Raw genomic sequence first — 24,412 nt, forward strand, 5'->3', positions numbered from 1 at the left:
GGTGACCCTATGAATCAGTGACCTCCAATAGCATCTGTTATAAACCACCCTATTCAGATCCTGTAAGTTCAGGTCTGTGGCTTCTTTTGTGGAATCAATCCATCTCTTGTTTGGTCTTCCTTTTTTTCTACTCCCTTCTGTTTTTCCCAGCATTATTGTCTTTTCTAGTGAATCATGTCTTCTCATTACGTGTTCAAAGTATTACATCCTCAGTTTCATCATTTTAGCTTCTTCTGATAGTTCTGGTTTAATTTGTTCTAACACCCAATTATTTGTTTTTTTGGTAGTCCATGGTATCTGCAAAGCTCTCTTCCAACATGTTATATTATAGGCATCAAATTTTACTTGCCTTAATCAGACTGATGCATCTTTGTACTATAAAGTGTCATATTTTCTCTCCTCCCCCGCCCCCGCAAATTAGTGTAGCTTCAAGGCTTCAATCAGTCCTTAGGCTTATCCACATGGGAGCATTTCTTCATAGCAAATACCATTGTAATAGATTTGCAAGGTCCACACTTCACGCCCCATAGCAGCTTCAAATCTGTTGTTTTCCATTCACACAAGTAGGCATTCTTCTGGGAAGGATTAGTGTCACTGTTTTCTCGTGGTCCTGCCCTCTAATTTTACATTTTTACTCCCTCTGGTTGCTCAGTTACTGGGCATGTGCAAGTATTTTTGACCTGTACAGGATTTCCGCTCCCTCCTGCCCCTACCACTTCCTGAAGTTTGGCAGTTGAAAAGAAGCGGGGTCATCTGCTTCCCTTTCTCTGCTGTCCCTTGCTTTTTCCGAGTTAATTTTTCCCTGCTGGAAAAACAAATATATTGATATTTTAAAGAAAATATCAGTATTAGTATCAATATTTTGAGAAAATATCAATACCAATATCGACATTTTCTCAAAATATCAATATCAATATTGATACTGATATTTTCTTTAAAATATTGATATTAATATCAATACTTTTGAGGTGACTTTAAAAAAAAATCAACTTAGATTTTTTAGGGAAAAAATTGGAAACCAGGCACAGAGAAATGTTACTTCAAAATTCTCTCTGCAAAGATTGAGAATATGAGAAAGAATGATAAAATCCAATGGCAATTCCCATCGCTTATTACAAGGAGTGAAGGAAGTTCACTCAGGGAGAAACGGAGGAAAAAAGGGAGGGCTGCAGCAAATGGTGAAGGGGGAAGATGGAGCAGTTGGAAGTTGCTAGATAAACTGGAATTCATGGGAGAGTTAGTGGGTAGAGAAAGGGGAAGAGCTGGAAGTGATGATTCACCTGCCCACTAAAAACCATAGAAGCAAACTGTTTCAAAGACATGTGGAGCAGAGTGGAGCTGTATTGTTCTAAACTTTTCGTATTATCAGTGGATTGGGTTAGTACGGATTTACAGGGAGAAAACTGTAATAGTTTCTGTTTACCATTAACATCATGTGAACCATGCAAATTAAAAAGAGATGTGAGTAGCACCACACACACACTAAATCACAGTGTAGATGAGCCCACCTTGCCTAATTAGTACAATCCTACACCCAATTTGTTTTACCTGGGAGTAAGTTCCATTAAACATAAAGAAATTTACTTCTGAGTAGATTTGTAATATTGTACTATTTTTAACAAGTACCTGGACAAGTGCCTGTTTGGAACTCTTTGCATTTCCTATGTGGAGGGGATTTTTTAATTTTCACAAAAGAACTTCCAGGGAATACCTTCCTTAGAAGACAAAGATGCACCCTGGTTGTTAGGAAGAAAGGAAGGGCAGGAAATAAAACTGGAAGCAGCAGCTCTTTAGGAGCCTGGCTGCTTGCTGCTGCAGCTTCTAGCTCACCCCGAAACTGGGGCTATGAGGAGGCTTTTAGCTTTGCTCCTTGCTCTCTCAGCAGCCCCGCCACTTCTAGGCAGCTAGCTAGCAGTGGTGGTCTCTCATCTCTCCACTGGTAAGAGAGGGGAGGTGGGGAGGGAGGCAGAGGCTACCACTCAGAGCTGTGCGTGCCAAATCATGTGCAAACTTCCCCACACTCTCTGTCAGCCAGCAATCATAGTCTCTCTCACGCAACCACCTCCCAAACCCTGCCCTGCCACAAATCAAACATTTTCCCTTGGGGTGCAAAAAAGTTACAACTGCAAATGCAGCCAAGTGCAAACACAGTATTAACACACAGAGAGACTCACACACACTCAAGTCATCATCTCTCACCTCCACAGTTCTTCTTGTCCATTCTGTTGCTGCCTTCTTGCCCTCCAGCTCCTTTCTCCCTCCACTCCATTCTTCTCCACCACTGTCCATTTTTTAAACCATTTCCCCCCCCCACTCCATCCCCACCTCGCTCTCCACCTCCTCCCTCATTGCCTCCTAAACACCCATAGAGCATGAGGGAAGAGCAATGCTGTGCAGAAGCATGTGATTTTTATCCACGAATCAGAGGAGCAGAATGTTTCCCCTGCTCCCCCCCAAGTAACGCCCAAAAGTAATACTGGAAACATTACAATTACAGCTCAAAAGTAATGAAGTTACTCCTTGTTCTATGACAATCAAAACGTAAAGAAATTAACCACTCATTCCTCAAGAAAGTAATAAATTACAAGCAATTTGTTTTTCCTAACAAATTACTTCCAAGGTCTGCCCAAGATAGAGGGTAGATGGAATGGGGAAGCAGTGTTTGAACTGGTCCCACATGGGTAATAAAGCCATGATCCCAGACATCTCTAATTTAGCATACTGTTAACCTGGATTTGACAATGAATGAAAGATTCTGATGTGTATGAAATTTGTTATTTTATGCATTTGTGAGGTTACTCACTTCCGACCAATCCAAAGGAACCCATTGTGGAGGGCAAGACTGGTTGTTACAGGATTCTTTTTCAATTGGCTGGTGTGTTAAACAATGACTACTGTCCAAAGTCTCCTCTTCAGAGGGTCCAATCTTCCTGATACACAAAACTGTTCGTGATCGCATTCCACCATCACAGGTCTTACTGCATTCAGACCAATCTCCTATAAACCATCTTCAAGAAGAATATTGGGGGGGGGATTACTTATTCAACAAATGAAATTGATATTCACATAGTTGACAAGTACACAAATTGAACATATCAGCATTTAAAACATCCAATGCTCCCTTAAGTCCCATTGGAAATATACTGATAAGATTCTCAGGAGAGAGACTATAGGAAAAAAGTGTAAACACAAAATACAGCAATAAACAATTTTAAAGAGTACTCATATATTGTTGCACAACAATAATTTTTTCAGAAAGCTTTTGACAATAATCTGTCACTGATGCATATTGTTATGGGATAAGAGGACAGATATGCTTATAGACTGGTCTGTAAAGCAAAATTGAAAGGTTATGGTGAAAGGCTAAAGTTATTTTATTTAGACTTGGACTTTTTAGTTTGGTGGGGTAAAAATAAATTGAGTGTGGAGGACAGAAGTGATCATGAGACAGGTTTATAAAATTATTGTCAGAAGAGTGTTTTCCTTTCCCCTCTCCTATACTACTAGAACTTGGGGCCACCTGGCAATGTCAATTTGAGGAAGGAAGTGCTTCTTTACACAGTGGCTCTTTTTGCACATAACGCTAAGCCAAACTATGGCTTAGCATGACCAAGCAAATGTGGGCTCCAGACAGGAATTGCAGCCACTTTACTCCTCTTCCGGCCATTCCATTGCTGTGCTGTATTGAGATAAGCCATGGTTTGGTTTAACATGTTGTTCCAATCCTGGCTCATGGTTTACCTCTCTCCAGATAAACCACAAGCTGTAACCATCATCTGTCTTATGATTTATTGCTTGCCGTTTGTCTGGGAGAGCTAAACCACAAACCTAGATTGAAATAACATGCTAAGCCAGGGGTAGGGAACCTTTTTGGCCCAGCAGGCCAGATCCTCATGTACCCTCCCACCCCTGTGGGCCAACTTTGACAGGTGGTTGGACAACTCACATGTCAATCATAATGATGTCAGGTGATTGACACCTGTCAAAGTCCCTTGCACACTTCCCAAATGCTTGCTGGCCAGGCGGCTATTGGGCCCTTGAGAAACACTGCACATTTTATGTGTGAATGAAATCTCTGCATAATTAATTTGTGATAGCTCTTACTTCTAGATGACTTTCAAAAAGGATTAGTCAGATTTATAGAAGTAAGAACCATCAATGGCTAAAATATTCATGCTCCTAGCTTTGTGTCTTCCTAATAAGAATGATTTCTATGAATTATTATTTATTTTTTAAAAGTGATATGCTGTCCTTTGGTATTGCTACTCCCAAAACAGCGAATAGTCAAATAAACACATTAACAATAAAATGTATCATTAAGAGAATGATATAAAAAGAGAAAAGCAGTTTAAATAAAATCTCAGCAGCAGAATAAAACTAAGAAACTCAGCCAGAGTTTTTAAAAGTTAGGAAAATAAAAAAATCTCTGCCAGAACCCAGAAAGATGCAAACCTGGGCATAAAGTATTCTTTTTTTATTGCTTTGATTCAAGTTAAAAAAATATATATGGTCAACATATAAGCACAAATATGCTGTATTTTCTAGATCAGGGGTTCTTAACTTGTGATCCATGGACGCCTCAGCCTCCCGGGGTTTGTGAACTGGGCACAAAAATCAATTTCAAATGCAATAGAATTAATTGTATTTGTTTATTTATGGAGATCCATAGCTTTCTCAGATTCTCAAAGGGGTCCATGACTCCAAAAATGTTAAGAACCACTGTTCCAGATTGTTCTGTTTATATTAAATATATGGTTTGTTATATTTATATGAAAAAATAAAAAGAATAAAATACAAGGTGCATAAAGAGCTCAGTGCTTAAATGATTGCATAAAAAGCAGATTATCAATTGGATTCTGATCTTTATCAGGCTCTGAACTGACATCTCTCTCTAATCTCTAGACCCATAATTTGCCACTACAATATTATATTATAAATAATCAGTTACCTCATGTACTAAGTACTTACTCGGGTGGGCAAGGCTCAGTATTGCAGGCTCTTTGATTTTCTGGTGGTTTACTATCAGGATCACAGTAATTGTTCTGTACTATGGAACTGTCATCCAGCCTTTTGCACACTATTTCTTGTTTCTGTGCACCTTGGGAAGGACAATTAACAGTGCTTATCATTAAGCAGTGTTTCCATTTTGACTTTCCTTATTTCAGGCCAACATAATTTGTGACCCATCAAGCCAAATGACGCCAAACAGCTATACAAAGCAGCCCATCCAGGGCCCAATGGACCTCCTCAGTTTGCTGTCTTCCAGGAGCTACAAAAGTAGGAAGAATGTCAGTCACCTGGTAGAAGGTTGGTGGGCTGCATTCAGCATGGCAGGACACCTACCTTAGTAAATCACTTGTGGTCTGTAAATTTCAGAAAGTACAATTTGATTTGAAGTTCCTGTACCACCGCAAAAAAGTTTAGTTTATAGCAGTGTTAAGCAACCATGTGAAAATATAATGAATGCTACCTTTTTCTAACACAATGAATATTTTTAGTATACAACAGATTGTTCTTACTGTACATCTAATCCCTGGCAAACATCTGCATGCTGCGTTTAAAAAAAATACAAATAGATACTACATGGCTGTATTTCAGGTCAGATTTTTTCATTAAATTAATAAATTAAAAAACAGTATGCATTGTATCTTTAAATATTACAACAGTATAGAATTCAGTATTTTCTATTTGCAAATCATATTCCTTGAGTCTTTTCTTTGTTATAATGATACAGCCATTATTGTTCAGTGTATACTTTTGTTTATCAAACAATTTCCTTAAGGAGTAGGGTACTCCACAGCACAGATGTTGCTCCACTGTCACATCATCTTCTCCATTTGCATCTCTTTGACCTTGCGGAGTTGCCTCCACCTTTGCAATGAATGGAAAGTCTCCTCACATAGATTCAGAGTTCACGCGAAGCTCATATTCAGCATGATTGTCCTTTCCAGTGTACACAATGCAACTTTTCAGAGATTTAGAAAAGGGAAAAAGTATTGGGCTCCTCCCTTGCCCATCTGCCCCTTGAGCAGTGGCTCCATTTATATTCAAAATGGGAGCTGTGGTTAAATATAGGTTTACTACTCAAGATCTTAAACCATAATTCATTCCTGGTTTATGATCCTGGTTAGTAAACCAGCAAACCACAGTTCCTTATTTTGGATATAACAGGTAACTGTAGTTTAAAAAGACCAGGACTAAATCATTGAAACTGACATGTGAGGGGTGCGGACGTATGCACATACAATGGTAATTCCCAGCTTAATAAATGATGATTTATTAAATCAGGAATATTCTGTCTGAACTGGCCTATTGTCTCATGTTTCTATCTCATAGGATGGGCTACAGGTCATTGATAGACTACATGCTTTTCATACATAAGGCCCCAGTTTAACTGTTTACTTCCAGTTAAAAGGATCTCAGGTAATATGTCTATGAGAGCTGCTGCCAGTCAGAAAAGACATTAATAGGCCAGATTGACCAATGGACTGATTCAGTGTAAGGCAGCTTAACATATTGATATATAAATGAACACAATATATCCAGCAAGGTGTATGTGTGCTTCTACTGTGTGGTAGAAGCAGCTCTGCTCCCATGTGCCCAACCTGGATATTGTTATCTATTCCACTCCTGTGGAGGTAGACTTTGGTGGAGTACTTATTTTCTGTCCAGTTGCCACAGTCAAAGCCAAGATAGCTAGAACTGTCACTGACTCTGGTTTGGAAGAAGAACATTGTTAAGCCTTCACATGCAAAGATTCTAACTGCTATCAAGTCAGCTGTTTATGGGATGAATTGTGAGCCAGGAGCTGCTTTGATCACTCAGCCTAAATGCTGCTATCTACTTTGCTGCAGACTGGTTTGGGGGGTGCTCCAGGGGTGTTTGGTGTTTACCCTGCTGTCACCGCTGAAAAGGTGTCATCAACAAGTGCTGAACTGTGCTAGAGGATACTAGTCATCTGCCCCTGCCTTCTAGCTTACACAGGTATAGGGTGAGGGAGTCTGTTGGTTTTGTCTAGGGTTGGAGATCTACATGTGGAAAGCTGCCTTGGATGAGACTGAAAACAATTTTATTCAATTTTCCTAGTTTATCTCCAGAGAAGTTACACAACAATGTAATTTTTAAAAGAACATTGAAAGTCATATTAACAGTTTATAGGCCTGAGCATTTTCAGACTAAAACGTGCAAGATTTAAATCCTTACACTAAATATATATGTCAATGTCATTACTTTAATTTTTCAAGGGATGTAAGGTAATTCAGAACCTTGAAGCTAACAAATCCTGAAGCAAATTCTTCTGTAACCAAATGCTTCTAACATATTAGTTCATATCTTCTGGACTGTAGGGTACTCCAGGCAGAATGGAGAGAAATTCAGCAGGCCAGACACACCTGCTTGCTAAGTAAAATGGCTAACAGAATATGTAGGTGAAAGATGCTCTGTAGCAAAAGCCCTTATTTTCCCTCTTCCAGTTAAACTTCCTAATGTAACACATGCATAAACAGAGCTCCACAAAGATAATCCAACATGCTCAAAAGACCCACACTGTAAAGAGTAATAACATGGTGCAAACTGCATCATGTTGAAGTCTCTTCTTGTTTCTCCCGTACAGGTTAATGCCAGTGGAAGTCTGAAGATGGAATAAACAATATAGCATGAACTGTCCAGGATATCTTAAGGACCGCCTGATCCCTTATATCCCAGCCTGCTTGATCCTTTACATCCTAGCCCGATCACTGAGATATTTGGGGGAGTCAGTGTAGTGGACCCAAGCCTGTGGAACTCCTTCCTAATTGTGATGAGACAGGCACCCATTGTGTTGAACTTCAGGTACATGATTAAGGTTTTGTTTCCTCAGCAGGCATTTTAAGGTAGTGCTTGGTTTCATGATAATTTTATTGTTTTATTTTATGTATGGTTCATTTTTAAGTACACCACTTAGAAACATGAATAACTGTGGTATACAAATGTCTTAAATAAATAAAAATAAAATAAATGAACCAGTAAAATGTTCCTATTAATGGGATGAAATTCTACAATATTTTCATTAAGAAGATAAATAACCATGGGAAATTGCACCCAAACTTCATTAGATCGAACAATCCCTCTTCCCACTACCCACCCACTGTGCTTTTCTTTAAAGCTGACTGTTTAAGACATGGGGATTTGATCAACAGATGTAAGAAAAATGACTCATTTGAAGCCTTGCTGTTACACAAGTTGTTGAATCATAAAAAATCAGACACCCAAACCAGAACAACTTGGGTCAAATCTTCTGTTTCCTACCTGATTATTCTTACTTACCCACATTTCTTAAATCCAAGGCAAGCACTAAAACTGATGTTTTCTTAGTTAATCTACTGTTGCTAGGAATCTGTCGTCCATCATACTTTACAGCCTTGGCTACCTATTAGTTATTAATCTTTTCTGGTTGAAAATATCTCATACTGTTTCTGTGGCAACTGTGATGTTATCTGCAAATAACCACAGGTCCTGCCATCTCAGTGCTTACTCAGTGGTTTCTAATTGAAGGAGCCTGGATGTGAGTGAGTCAACAAAGTATTCAGATATGACTAAAGAAATGACGGTTAGTCAGTGATAAATTAAAGCAACTGGACCAACTTGTGGATTTATTCATCCTGCCTAGTCTTATGCCTCACAAGTTCATGACCCAATTTATTGTATTTCTCTTCCACATTCCTACAGCTGCAGTGTGGTGCATAGGGGCTCCTTGATGGTATTCTGGTCTTATACCCACAACTCATATTTTTCAGTGGGACATTATCCCTGGATTCCTGTAGGTTGCTGCTAGTTATCTACCCACACAACACATCTACCCCCTTCACTGGACTCACCCCCTCCTGTTTACCTGTTGTCTGACCTTCCCTTGGCTTCCCATAGGACAGTGCCTTCTTTTGTCTTCTCCTGTTTTTAGCAAAAGAAATCTCTCTCCTAAGCTGCAGAACACAAACCCTGGAAAACCCTATAGCTACAATAAGTTGAGCCAAGAAGGAATTTGAAGAGCAAATTGCTAAACACATAAAAACTAACAACATATATTTAAACACATAAGAAGTAGGAAACCAGCTGGAGAGTTAGTAGAACATTAACTGACAAAGGTTTAAAAGGATGGTTATGATTATTATAAAATTTATATCCTGCCCTTTCTCCCAGTAGGAGCCCAGGGGAGCAAGGAAGTAGGAGCTCAGAACAGGAAGGAAGATATAAAAATTACAGAGAAACTGAATAAATTAATTGTATCAGTCATCACTGCAGAACATGGTGGAGATATGTGGAAATGGTTCAAGGTTGTTATAAGAACTATGTCAAAAAGAGGTGACAAATGACAAGTGAAAAAAAAGATTGTTGTTGTTATGTGCCTCCAAGTTGACTACGACTTATGGCAACCCTATGAATCAGTGACCTCCAAGAGCATCTGCCATGAACCACCCTGTTCAGATCTTGTAAGTTCAGGTCTGTGGCTTCCTTTATGGAATCAATCCATCTCTTGTTTGGCCTTCCTCTTTTTCTACTCCCTTCTGTTATTCCCAGCATTATTGTCTTTTCTAGTGAATCATGTCTTCTCATGATGTGTCCAAAGTATGATAACCTCAGGTTCATCATTTTAGCTTCTAGTGACAGTTCTGGTTTAATTTGTTCTAACACCCAATTATTTGTCTTTTTTGCAGTCCATGGTATCCACAAAACTCTCCTCCAGCACATTTCAAATGAGTTGATTTTTCTCTTATCCGCTTTTTTCACTGTCCAACTTTCACATCCATACATAGAGATCGGAAATACCATGGTCTGAATGATCCTGACTTTAGTGTTCAGTGATACATCTTTACATTTGAGGACCTTTTCTACTTCTCTCATAGCTGCCCTCCTCAGTCCTAGCCTTCTTCTGATTTCTTGACTATTGTCTCCATTTTGGTTAATGATTGTGCCAAGATATTGATAATCCTTGACAAGTTCAATGTCCTCATTGTCAATTGTAAAGTTGCATAAATCTTCTGTTGTCATTACTTTAGTCTTTTTGACGTTCAGCTGTAGTCCTGCTTTTGTGCTTTCCTCTTTAACTTTCATCAGCATTCGTTTCAAATCATTACTGGTTTCTGCTAGTAGTATGGTATCGTCTGCATATCTTAAATTATTGATATTTCTCCCTCCAATTTTCACACCTCCTTCTTCTTGGTCCAATCCTGTTTTCCGTATAATATGTTCTGCGTATGGATTAAATAAATAGGGTGATAAAATACACCCCTGTATCACCCCTTTCTGATGGGGAACCAATCGGTTTCTCCATATTCTGTCCTTACAGTAGCCTCTTGTGCAGAGTATAGGTTGCGCATCAGGACAATCAGATGCTGTGGCACCCCCATTTCTTTTAAAGCATTCCATAGTTTTTCATGAGAAAAAAAAAGATAAAATGTGGGAATTCAGTGGTGAATGCCTGCAGATGGAATTGGGAAAAGCAGGGTAGATGTCTTTGCTTACTTAAAATGTTTATATATCTTTCCATCAGGAATTATTCCAAGGCAGTTTACAAAAATAATAAAACCATCCAGTCCAAGCCCCTAAAACTTTGTTTCACGTTGCTAGGCTTCAATACTGTAAATAAGCTAAATTGGGAGAAAAAGCACCTAGAGAAGGGCAATAGAAGAAAAGATGTTGTGTGGGACAAGGGTTCAATTCTTTGAAGTCTAGCCGCAGAGACAATTTGTTTGCAAACTCACAAATCTGTGAAATGTACAAAATATTATATAGTAAATACTAATGCTTCCTCATGTCTAATACAGCCCTTTCACTATACAAATCAACACCCAGCAACTTGCCTATCTAAAATTTATTTTTGAAAAGCTGTGCGGAGGATGTTTAAAATGTAAAACCAAGGTCTGTTATGTTAGTTTTAAATGAGCACCATTACTTAGTCCAAAATAGGATAATTTTAATAAAGCTAGTGGGGTGTTGGCTCTCACTGGGAAGAATCCTGAAGCCAAGCAAGACAACCCAGATGTGAATTGGCCAGCCAAAACACATGTTGATCCAGTTAAAAATAAGCTCTTTTGTAAAGCCATGTATTATTGGATTTACTTTATGGTACAATACTGGAAAGTGCCTAGATATATTTCAAAACCACTACTACCTCACTGAAATGCTACTGTAAAGTTTCCATTTAAAAATTATTACTACAAACAACAAATTTGTTAGGTAACAGCCATTTACCCCAGTCCATGGACATATGAACATAGCATAGGTTTAAAGATGTTTTACACCAATATTTCAATTTTCAAATAATCCTGTACATTCAAATTTGTAAACCGCCCAGAGAGCTTCAGCTATTGGGCGGTATATAAATGTAATAAATAAATAAATAAATTTAAATTATATTGGACCCTTTGGTAATATTTGTTGTCTTTAATTTTTTTGATTTGCAGTCTGTTGATGCTCTGGAGCTGTTTGCACAATGCCAGCTAAATAGGGAGAAATCTTTTTAGCATAGGGGAATGACTCACACACATTTGAGAGATTATAGGTAAAACCCCTCAGGACACACTGAGATGCAAATACCAGTAGAGGACAGTGTGGTAGTAGGGTGGTGCTTACCTGACCTCCCAACAGCTGAGTCACTGCTGCTTCCCAGGAAAGAGAGGGGGGAATATAAATATGAACAACATGATTATGGCCCTTAAAAAGGTATTTATCATGTTAAAATACTCCATTAATAAAAATATATTTTTATATACCCAAATGACACTACCTAGAAGAAAACCAATAGATGTGGATGTGTTCATGTAGCCATTATTACATTTTTCATGGAAATCATGGAAAGATGCTGATTACAAAATATTTCTCCATATCAGACAAAATATCAGCAAGGATATTTAAATGGAGCATGTTTTCTCATCACTAAAGGGGGAAGGATTACAAACATAGTAAAATTATGAGAAAAGTCACCTATAGTTAAATTACATGGGTCAGCCAACAAATCTGCCATCACTGCCAATAGGCAATATATGAGATACTGTAATGGTCTGGGAAGGAACAATCATTTTATTAATAACCACAACTGTTAGTTCTCAGCACATAGCATTTTTGTTTCTGATAGCCATGCTGAAGAGCACGTTTAATGAGTACCCATATTATCTTTCTATTACCAGGAACCACGTATACTACCATTTCTGTTTTTTATATCACTTCAAATTTCAGAAGCATTCTGCAAAAAAGCTCATAAAAGGAATATTCTACCTTTGAACAGATAAACTGTATACAAACAAAAAGCTAACCAGTACACTTTTAATTTTGAAGGATATTTGAAAAAAAGGCTCTTAATTATATTCAGTCTCAGCTAAAATATGTTTTCTATCTAGCTAATCTTTCAGCTTTGTTGGGAGAGTTCTTACCTCCAGCACAAGTAGCAGAACATTCTGACCAAGGTAGGTGATTCCATGTAAAGCCAGCTTCACTGTCGCCACTGCCAGTACGAGAGATGGGAACATTGAATTTATACCTTATCCCCAGGTTTTGCTCCTGTAGTAAAATCTGTAGTTGAAAATAACTGGTTATACCATTAAAACACTTGGGAAAGAGTGCTGTGATATTTAAACAGTAGCTGCATTTGCACTAGACCTTTACTTCCAGAGAACATTTTCAAAAAACCTTGCAGTGTTTCTAGAATTTAGAATAATTACTTTGATATTTCCAAACTGAAATAGCTGAATAGCGTGCACCCTCGTTCAAGTGCAGCATGGTTCCTCATGCCATCGCAAGGGAACAACAAATAGCCAGGATACAAGAAAATGTCTTCCAAAGTAAAACAGAGGTTCTGAAAACTCAATGAAATTGTGCATGAAAGTATTTCAGAACACAATGAATAAACACTGAAGCTACTAAAGGACAAGAGCATAACTTTTAAAAAATGTGTATGATTGCAACTGGAATATTTGTTAAACCTTGGGAGGAACACCGACAAAGCTTTCAATACTTGTTTTACACATGCTCCAAACAAAACTAGACTTTGGGTGAAATCCAATATTGTGCAAGCAGACTCTCCCTTCCTCCTCCCCCACCCCCAAATCTGTTCGAGGGTTCCCTAACTCTCTGGAGTAGATTTTGGGGGCGCATAGAAGGAAGGAGAGCAAAGGGAAGCATGTTGGACAAGGAGTGTGTTTCACAGGCACAACTGGATATCATCCTGGGTTTTAAATACACCAGTTTTTCTTTATTTAGACAATATTATTCTTATTTTCTAAACCAGATCTGTCTCATCAGTCAAATGTGACAGGTGAGTGCAGCCGCACACCTGTCAAAATCTCCTGTGCTTTGCAAGTCTCCCCACATTTCCTTTTTAAGCTGCTGATCTTGGAGGCTTAAAATGGCAGTGCAGGGACACTCGCAAAGGGTTCTCTGAAGCTTAAAATGGGAGCAGGAAGAGACTTGGAGGGCCTTTTTCAAGTCTTCCCATGTTTCTGTTTTAAGCCTCCAAGATTGGAGACTTAAAGGGGTAGGGGAGAGACTAGCAAAAGGCATTTTGTGAGTCTCCCACATTCCCCTTTGAAGCCACTGACACTGGGGGCTTCAAGCCTTTTGAAAGTCTCCCTGTTCTCCCCTTTTTAGCTCCCAATCTCAGAGGCCTAAAAGAGGTGCACAGGGAGACTTGCAAAGGGCTCTCCAAGTCTCTCCCCTTTCCCCTTTCAGTCCCCAATCTTGGAGGCTTAAAAGGGCAGCGGAAGTAGACTCCCAAAGCCTTTTGCAAGTCTCCCCACTTCTTTTTAAGCCTCTGAGATTGGAATGGGGGTGGAGAGACTTTCAAAAAGGTTTAAGACAGGCTGAAATGAGAGCACAGGGCCTGTCTTGAAGCCTTTGCAAAAGTGCTCTTTGAAGTAGCTCACACATAAAAGGTGCTTTTGCACAGGGCTTTAATCCCTGTCCATCAGTTAATGAGCAAATATTAAATCCTGCTGCCTTGTCTGCATGATCCTGTTCCCTGCTGGTGATATCAGCTGCTGGGCACAGGTTGGGGAAAACAGCTTTGTGGGCCACATTAGACCCACTAATGGGCCAAGATTGGTCCATAAGCCAGAGGTTCCCCACCCCTGTTCTAAATCAACAGCATTTGCTACTTTCTGTTATATTTTAAATACTGTTAACTACTTCCTGCCAGCTTTATATAAAAAAGAAGTGACATACTAACAGTGCAAGCCTGTACATGTTTACTTGGAAGTAAGCTCAGTGAGTTCAGTGGTATTTGCTCCAAAAAAAGTGTGTATAGGATTGCAGTCTAAATTGTGCTGACTCCAAGGGTATGGAATGAGCTTGCCAAACTCCCTATTATCAGAGACTATTTTTAGAGAAGTTAGGGAACAAATTGGTACTTCCATGTTTGAAATATCTACATGTTTTCTTAATTGAACAATTCAACAACAATAATCTGAATTAAATCCATCAAAGCTCTTGCTTTCTTGAGGGTGAGACAATGCATCACATAAAGCAAGCTTGGCATATGAAGAAAATATGCATTATTATTTTTAAAGACAGCAAAAATGCTATTGCAAGTATCCATGAAAAACGCATTTACTTTTAAATTCCTGCTAATAGGCTTACATAATCTTATTCCCATATAATGTTTCAATTACCTACCTAACATACTCTATCACTTCTGCATATAACTATAATATTAAGTCAGATGGGACTATGCAAGGAATAAATTCCAGAGGGAAACTGGCCTTAAAGTAAAAGGCAACAAATGCAAATCATAAGCAGCAACATATACAGTTACTAGAATCCAAAGAGTTTGAGCATGTTCAGTGAATTCTTCTTATTTTGCACAGTCCCATGTATTCTTACGAACTGCTTTATAAACTCTCATTTTCAAAGTAGTTTGCTATGTTGCAGGAGGGTACAGGCTGTCTGAGAAATACCACTCCAAAGCCCCTGTGGGCATATGGAACTAATTGAGGGTACATGAAATAATCTAGATTTTGGCTCAAGAATGGTCAAAGCAGCATGGAAGAGGAACATGTGAAGAACAGGGAAATCATATCTTCATGTCTAATGAAGGACAAAGCTCAAAATCAAATAATCTGATCTACTCTTCCATGTGTGTGACTTCACTTTTCAATTCCAGTCGGCTAGACAATAAATCATATTTATTTTCAAAAAAGGCAATTAATTTACCATTACTATGAGGTTTTCTGAAATAGGGCCAAGGGCTTCCAAAGATTCTGGTTCATCTGCTGGTCTTTTGTAATGGAAAGCTGTCCCAGCAACATCAAATTTTCTAGGCCAGTCGATAGTCCAGGCACCATTAATGTAATAGTCATCCTCCTCAGATTTTAAAGCTTAAAAAAATGCACAAAGTGACTAAACATAGGAAACAGCAAGTATAATAAAGGCCACAGCTAACTAAATAATTAGCTGACAGTAGCATATATTTCAAGTCAGATGTAAATTGCAGAGGCTCTAGGTCTCAATGGTCTGATTCAGACATAATGCTAACCTATGCTGCAGAATTATGCGTATGAGTCTTGGACTCATCAGCTCCCCCCTCCCCTCTCCTCCTCTGGTGTGGCTTTGAGGAAGAAATTGGAAGCTTTAATTTCTGTGTTTACCTAGTTTGAGTCTATCATTGTATTCGAAGCTGGACAAACTGTGGTTAGCTGTAACTATTGTTTATTGAAACAAGCCAACTTCAAACTGTGATTTATCAAGTCAGTCTGTTTCTTAAACCATAGTTTAGCTTCTGATCTCCTCTTTATGACCATGGTGTACAAGGAGGATGCGATGAAGGAGTACACAAAATACTTTACATACATAAAGATACCAGTGTATACAGTGGGCACAAGTTTATATTAGTACAAAATATTGTTCCTCAAGATTTCTGATATCTATCGCTGTCCAAAAATTTGAGATAGAAACCAGACCATTCGTCTCACCTAAAGCTGGTTTTCCTGGGTATTAGGCCATCAGATGGGCTGTAGAGCTGCACAGTGTCCAAAGGCAGGAATGCACAAGAATGAAGACTTGAGCTTCTCTCCTTCCAGTCCTCACTCTAGTCCATTCCAGACGAGACCAATACAGGATATACTCCCAGCACTCAAACAATGAGCACAAATAACAAACAAGCAAAAGGCAAAACAAAGAAGGAGTAGCCAAAATACATGCAATACAATTTTAACTCCCAAACCCAAATGTAGTAAAAACAGTCTTAGCAAAACCAAATGTAGTAAAAAATAGCCTTAGCATTACAAGATGTGTAAAGAAATAACCACAATAAATTATTTTAAACAAGTAAAAGTACCATCAGAGACATACATGGAAAAAGACAGCCCCCTAACAGGGAGAGTACTGATGATACCCAGGAAAACCACCTATCAGGTGAGACCAATGGTCCATTATCCCTGGGTAGCATGCCATCAGGTGGGATGTACCAAAGCAGTCCCAGCAGGGAAAGTTCATCCAGGCTGCCTAGACCTGAGGCACTATTTGTTGCAGAACATGCCTCCCAAATGAGGCATCAACAGAAGCATAGCTATCTCATAGTACCTAATAAATGAATTTGGTATAGATCAGACAGCTGCCTTACTAATATCTACAAGAGGAGCATTAGTAGCAAATGCAGCCATAGAGACCACTGATCTCATGGAGTATCATGATATTACGAGGCACTGGGAGCTTCAGGGATTCACAGGCCAGGGCAATGTAGGCCCACAACCAGCAGGATAAAGTGGAACTCGAAACCTTCCTTCCCAAAGTCCTTGGATGAAAAGTGACAAATAGTGCTGCAGTCAAATGGATGTCCTGGGATGAGCAAGGTAGACTTTGAGGGCTCTGTGGTCATCAAGTGAACGCCAAGACTTCTCCAGAGGGAGAACCAGAATTGGACAAAAGTATGGTAAGACAATGTCTTGAACTCACTTTAGGCCTGAACGATGGATCAGTACATAAAATGACAAGAGTCTGTGTGGAACACACATAGCCACCCACTCCAACACCCACCAAGCTGAAGTGATGGCAACAAGAAAAAGCACCTTAAAGAAAAGAATTTGCAAAGTTATAGTCCTTAGAGTAGCCTTTCCCAATGTTTGGGTCCCCAAATGTGGCTGGACTACAATTCCCATCATTCCTGATCATTGGCCATGCTGGCTGGGGTTGATGGGAGTTGTAGTCCAGCAACATCTGGGGACCCAAAGGTTGGGAAAGGCTGTGTTATAGGCTCCAATGGAGGACTTGGAAGGGCATGCAACACCTTCTGCAGACTCCTTGAGGGGAAATGGTGAATCACTGGTGGTGAAAGCAGGGCCACCTCCTTCAAGAAGTGTTTGACCAGAGGATGAGACCCCAGGGAAGCTTGTGAAGGTGTAGCCAACAAAACTGAAGATATGCCAGCCAATACAAGGTGTTGGGCTTCAGACCCATCTTCAGCCCTTTATGAAGAAAATCTGTGCGTCTAGAAAGACAAAAACCTCGGGAACACACCAGCTGAAAAACAAAGACTATGGATGGTAGAAAGCTGCCTGGAAGCTGGGATGGTATTGATGACCTCTCCGGAAAATCCCAAGCAGATCAGTTGGTACCACTCAAATGCCAGGCCATCAGGCTCAACCATTCAGGATCTGGATGCCAGATTGGCCCCTGTGACAGAAGATCCAGCCTTGTTGGTAACCTGCTTGGATCCATGCCCAACAGGGTCAGAAGGGCTGAAAATCATGGCTGATGTGACTAGTATGGAATCAGGAGAACCAGCTAGGTGCGTTCCTGATGTGGTTTCCACAGGGCACCAGAGGAAAGGTTTATAAGCAGGCCATTTGGCCAAGTAACCAGAAGAGCATTGACTGCCTCTGCATGCGTTTCTTGATACCTTGAAAAAAACCAGTGAAGTGGAGTGTTTTGGTTTGAAACAAACAGATCCACAATCAGAGGGCTGAACAGGCATTGTAGATGGCAAAAAAGTCCTATGTCCACCGATGGAACGAGGACCGCAGAAAATGAGAGAGATGAAGCCTCATGTGTCTGGAGTTGACAATGTCCAACTGGAAGGGCAACAGCACTCACTGGAATGGACGAGTATGGTGGGGAGCCCAAGGGACGATCTGGATGGTTGGCACAAACAGATCCAGAGCTTTTGGTAGAATCATTATGTTGGCCTCCTTCTGAGACATCAGAATCATGCCATGTCTGTGAATTGATGAAATTTATTCCAGAAACAGATAAACCATGGCTCTTACAGAGCCCAATATGGCCCCCAATTGTTGGAGTTGTTGGGTGAGGGAGAGATGACTCTTCTCCAAGTTGACCAGGAAGCTGTGATCCCTCAAGGCTATGAGAGTGAAACAGAATGAGCTGAAATCTCAGTCAAACTGCCCACCTGCACTAGCAGGTCATCCAGGTACAGGTAGATATGGGTACCCTGGAGACAGATATGTACCACCAGCGTAAAATGGGTACCCTGGAGACAGGTATGTACCACCAGGGTAACCATAATCTTGGTAAACACTTGGAGCTGATGAGAGGCCAAATGGCAGGGCCTGGTACTGGAAGTAAGCTTGGCCAAATGTGGACCTCAGGAACTGCCTGTGAGCAGGCAGTATCAGCATTCAGCACATGGAGATAAACTTCTGTCAGATGGATAGATGCCAAGAAGTCCCCCTCCTGATTCGCCTGCATTATTAATGCTAGGGGCTCCATTATGAAACACCGATATTTCATGAACCTGTTCAGGAATTTGAGGTCTAAGATGGAGCTCCACAATTTGTCTTTCTTGGAAACCACAAATAAGTAGACTACTGAGTAAACTTTGTCTGGTTTCACCGGCTCTATCACTGCTATGTCCAGAAGGTGATGAATGGCCTCTGCCATCACAGCTCCTCTCTCTTGAGAATTGGCTAGAGGAGAGGGAAAAAACCTGCTGGGAGGAAGCTGTTGAAATTCTATAGCATAGCTGTGAATCATCAAGTCCCTTACCGAGAAGTCCATTATCGCTGTTGATGACCACCTTTTCTAGCAGAGGAAGATGGATCTGATCTTCCTGTGGGCTGGTTCTGAGAATGGCCATGGAAACATTGCTTGGTCCAGGAACCTCTTGAAAAAGGAAATTCAGCTCCTCCCTCCAGGCCACACATCACAAAAGGGTAGGAAGGAGTGGTATGCCGTGAACCCATGGAAAGCCCATTGATCATTCCTCTTTGTAGTGGCCAAAATGAGTTTTTGCTTGTCCTTAGGACCCACCAACACAGATTTGAGGGCCTCATCTCCAAAAAGCGTGGTACCCATGTACTGGACTGTCAAAAAATTGATCCTGGATGTAGTGTCGGCATCCCAGTGACAAAGCCAGACGGGCCATCAAGCCACCACACTGGCAGACATGGCACAGGCTGCCAACTGTATTGTGCCAAGGGTTGCGTTGGCCACAAAAGCAGCTGTCTTGTGTAGCTTTATCAGATATTTCACAATTTGGCCAGGTCTGGGTTAGGATAATCTAAAAGTTCATCCAGGAGCATCATGGAGATTCTAGTAAACAAAGACACAGCACAGTTCACCCAAATGGAGTATGCAGTGGCATCATGAGTCTTTCAGAAAGCAAAGTCCAACCTCCATTCAGAAGTATCCTTAAACTGAGAGTTCCTTCTTTAGGAAGGAGAGCTTTGAAGACCAGACTAGAAATTGGCACATTCATGGCTGGGACTTTCAACAGGCTCATGAATGCAGGATCCAATGAATACTATTTGTTAGCATAACCTGTCACCCAGCAGGCATGAAGTGGATGAGCCCATTCCACCTTTCCCAACTTGTCCAAGGGAGTAGGCACCAGAACTGAATTAATAGAAGACTTTCGCACTTTCAAACCCTTGGCATCCTTAATCAGACCTGGGGTGGGCTCTGAAGGAGCTATCTCAAGATCCAATACATCAAGGGTCCTGTGAAACAAAGGCAGAAAGTTAGCCGACTCAAGACGCAGATGGGAGGAATCATCCTCCACCTTAGATTCTCCACTCCACTGATCAGCATCTCTCTTCAGGATCTGGTAGGTCTGCCATCTCAATCTAGGATAATTTGACAGTAGTTCCTGCCTCTAGGAACAAATAAGGGATTAGGAGAAGCATCAGAGAATACTGGGAGTTGGAAGGCTCAATGCAGGAATCCAAATTAAAGCATATCCAACAGGTGGCTGCCTAGCTGCCTCTTGAATTCCTCCAGGGCTGGAGAGCGCATCACCTCCCTAGGTAATTGGTTCTATTGTCATACTGTTCTAACACTTAGGAAGTTTTTCTTGATGTTCAGTTGAAATCTGGCTTTCTGTATCTTGAGCCCATTATTATGTGTCCTGCATTCCAAGAGGATTGAGAAGAGATCCTGGCTCTTCTCTGTGTGACAACTTTTTAAGTACTTGAAGAGTGCTATCATATCTCCCCTCAATCTTCTTTTCTCAAGGCTAAATATGCCCAGTTCTTTCAGATTCTCCTTATAGGGCTTTATTTCCAGTCCGCGGATCATCCTCACTGCTCTCCTCTGAACATGTTGCAGTTTGTCTGCATCCTTCTTAAAGTGTGGTGTCCAGAACTGGACGAAGTACTCAAGATAAGGCCTAACTAGTGTCAAAAAGAGGGGAACTAGTCCTTCATGCAATTTGGAAACTATACTTTTGTTAATGCAGCCTAAAATAGCATTTGTCTTTTTTGCAGCAATAATTCCAACATATCCTCCATCTTATAACTGTGCACTTGGTTTTTTTCCCCTAGGTGTAGAACTTTGCACTTATCCTTGTTGAATTTTATTCTGTTATTTTCAGCCCAATGCTCCAGCCTATCAAGATCACTTTGAATTTTGTTTCTGTTCTCCATGGTATTTTTTAATTTATTTCTCCAGGGTATTAGGTATTCCTCCCAGTTTTGAATCATTTGCAAATGTGGTAAGCGTTCCCTGGACCTCCTTATCCAAGTCATTAATAAAAATGTTGAAGAATGTTGGGTCCAGGACTGCTTGTTACTTCTCCCCACTTTGAGAAGGAACCATTGATAAGCACTCTTTGAGTACAATTCTGTAGCCAATAGTGGATCCAACTGATAGTTGTTCCATCCAACCCACATTTAGTTGGCTTGCTAATCAGAATATCATGGACACTTTGTTAACAGCTTGCAGAAGTCAAGATATATTACGCCCACAGCATTCCCACAGTCTATCAGGGAGGTTACCTGATCAAAAAATGAGGTAAGATTAATCTGGCGGGATTTGTTCTTGATAAATCCATGTTTGCTTCTAGTAATCACTGCATTGTTTTCATGCTGTTCACAGACTGACCGCTTTATAATCTGCTCCAGAATTTTCCCAGTGCTTGATGTCAGACTGACTGCTCTGTAGTTCTCAGGTTCCTCCTGTGTGTCCTTTTTGAAGATAGGGACAACATCATGTCGCTCCTCAGATGGACAGTGCAGGCGGTACCCACTTACAAGCCGTGCTGAAGGTTGAGTTGATGTAGCGGGCCTCCTCAGCTCAGAAGAAATTGAGCTCAACAATGCATCCTTCAACTGAAATAGAAAGTCAGGAGTCAGGTGGAAATCCTGCAGGAGGCAAGGAAGACTGCTGTTCAACAGGATCAGCAGGCTGACAGATGGATGGTGCTTCAGATGAAGGCCCCGACTGAACAGGACCAGAAGCTAACCCTGGTACTGAAGCTAACCCAGGATTCTCAGATGTGGGAGCAGGCTGGGCAGGAAGCAGTAAAAATGCAGATAAATGCCAGCTGGAACTACTGGTGCAGCAAAGAGTGGGCTGAAAAGTCCTCATCTGAAGAGATAGATGGTGAATGAAAAACCTCACTCTTTCTCTTCATATTTGGCATCTTCTAATAGCAGCTCCTCCTCCATAGCAACATCAGAAGCTGGCATCCCCCCATGGGGAGCAGGGCTACCCATGCAGCAGGCTCATCTGGCAGCAGTCTGTCTTGTAGAAAGTTTAGAAGTTGATTTAGAGGGCACCTGCTTGGAGATTTTGCACTTTGATGCCCTGGAACCAGACACGGGCTGAGAAGACAGAGATGTAGCCAAGTGCGCCACGTCACAGGCCTGTAAGACTTTTGGGTGCAGCTTGACCAGCCATGATATACACAGACACAGTACAGGAGTGCGGTATCCAAAAAATCAACACACCCACATTGAAGGAGGGTGGTGAAGCTTCAGTCAATGGAGGAGGCACTCAGAGAAATTTAGCTTTAAGATTAATAAAAAATATTTGAACCACTTAACTCGAGAGGAGGAAGGATTATTATTATTATATTTGATTAATATCCTGCCCTTCCTCCCAGCAGAGTAAAAACAGCATTGAAATTAAAATAAAAGGGTGGAGGGAAGCAGAGATGGTCAATCTCAAGAAAAAGTGCAGGGGGAAAATGGAGACAAAATGGTGGTGGGGGAAGGCAAGGAATAAGAAGCCCAATCAAAATGGTGCCGGGAGCAACAAGGGCGGGAAATCAAACAGCAGAGAGAAGAAAGGGGAACAGGAACCAGGACAAGAAAGCAGGCAACAGCTGCTGTAGAGGACAGAGCTGCAGACACAAGTTCTGAAACAAAAAGAATGGGAAAGAAAAGCTGCCAGAGCAAATGGGGGCTAAAGAAATAAAAGAGCCACAGCCATGAGCTCCTCCTGGGTCAAGCAGGCGAAGAGGAAACAGCAAGCAGAGGCTGGAGAAACAAAGGAGCTGTAGCTGCAAGCTCCATGGAGAAACAAGAAGCCATAGCCGCAGACTTCATGGAGGAATGGGGAACCACAGCCATGAGCTCTGCTGAGGAAACCAAACTGCCGCTGCAGCCTCTGTGAAAACCAAGGGAGCCGCAGCCACAAGCTCTGGTGAGGAGAAGCCAGACAAAAATCCTTCTGACAGGCAAGGGAGACAAACAAGACTAGGAGACAAACATAGACCAAGGGGTTTTTTTAAAAAAGTAAGGAAAACGCAAGGATTAGCAAGGCTAAGGCTCAGGGAGATCCACCTTGAACAAAGGCAATAATGGATAGAAGCAATGACAGGAAGGAGCAGCTCATGTCTTGACTCCTGTACATTCCTGCCTTCAGACGCTAGGCGGTGCTACAGCCCACCTGATGGCATGCTACCCAGGGAAAATGTAATTCTACCAATGGTAGATCTGGCTGACTAAGGCTACAATCCAAAGCCCTCTTCACCCCAGGCTGTAGGTGGTTTGGATTTAGTGGAGGCATCCCTCCATTTGATCAGCTGTCCTCCTGCCACCGTTGGTGCATACCTCCCTCTTCTGCCCACCAAATGTGCAGGTGGGTAGAAAGCCTGCCAGTGGTATCCCTACCAGTGTAACTTGACAGTAGGCCTCAAAACAGGGGCTGAAGCAGGCTAGGATCCATTTGAACCCAAGCCACTCTCACATCTGGCACTGGTCAGCAGATGGCTAATCCTGATTTTTGCAGCAGGCTGAAGCTGGTGCAGGGATCAGGCCCAATTTGCCTCTCCTGCCACCTCCAACGAAAGTAATTCCACTACACTGCAGAGCCATAGCTGTGAGCAATTAGGATTGTTCTGCAAGTGGGATCCAGCTGCATTCATTTAAATCATTCTAGTTTTTGTAATTCAGAATATACAAACCATGTAAGAGGAAACAACTTTGCCTAATCTCCAAATAAAGTTCTTTTGAAGACCAATCGGTTTCAAGTATAACACAAACAAATATTTGCAAACGTTTGAAATTTGGCAAAACTCTGAAGTCTCCATTTACATTTCAAATGAAATTAATGTTTTAATTTTGAGTATGAAATTTTACCACAAAATTCAAAAATTGAGTGCTTTAGAATTGTTTGCATCTATTGATTGCATTGATTTTTGCAGGCACCAAATAGAAAATCTGTTGCATATTAACTTTCAAATGCTCTCAGGTACTAAAGTCGTTATATGTCAGTTTTCAAATATTGTCAAAAATACTATTTACCATCCCATGTAAGCTAGAATCGAATGTTAAACTCTGTGATATGTCAGTGATCAAATATTATGAAATATTGTTGAATGTCAACTATCCAGTAATAAACACCATTCCATATTGACTATCAAATACTGTCCAATATTAAACAGTTAAGTTATAGATTAAAAAAATACAGATATAAAATGTTAGGTAAATATTCAGGAAACATTCTAGCAATCTGAGAACATTCAAAACAAAAATCAAAGAGGAAATTTTGAAGTACAATATTTGAGACTGAACTTGAGTGCTGCCACAGCGAAGGCTTCACTCGCAATAGCTTGGTATTTAGAGTAGGGCTAGCCAACATGGTGCTGTCCAGATGTTGTTCATCTCCAACTCCCATCAGGCCCATCACAGCATGACCAATGGTCACAATAATAGGAATTGTAGTCCAATGTCTGGAAGGCACCCTGGTCCACAGGGTGCCCTGGGAACAT

General features: G+C 40.8%; 1 protein-coding gene across 7 annotated transcripts in view; it reads right to left on the reverse strand.

The window, feature by feature from the left end:
- The window catches only part of ADAMTS6 (ADAM metallopeptidase with thrombospondin type 1 motif 6), a 241,066-nt gene that overhangs the window by 19,271 nt on the left and 197,383 nt on the right, over positions 1 to 24,412 (reverse strand). For all 7 annotated transcript variants that reach the window (XM_061619209.1, XM_061619173.1, XM_061619218.1 and 4 more), the window contains 4 exons: positions 15,178 to 15,341; positions 12,405 to 12,543; positions 4,969 to 5,098; positions 2,804 to 3,008 (listed from right to left, as the gene is read on the reverse strand). In XM_061619209.1, coding sequence (XP_061475193.1) covers positions 2,804 to 3,008; positions 4,969 to 5,098; positions 12,405 to 12,543; positions 15,178 to 15,341 — 638 coding nt within the window. The remainder of the gene's footprint in view (positions 1 to 2,803; positions 3,009 to 4,968; positions 5,099 to 12,404; positions 12,544 to 15,177; positions 15,342 to 24,412) is intronic.

This window comes from Rhineura floridana, chromosome 1, assembly GCF_030035675.1.
Source record: "Rhineura floridana isolate rRhiFlo1 chromosome 1, rRhiFlo1.hap2, whole genome shotgun sequence".
Lineage (NCBI taxonomy): Eukaryota > Metazoa > Chordata > Lepidosauria > Squamata > Rhineuridae > Rhineura > Rhineura floridana.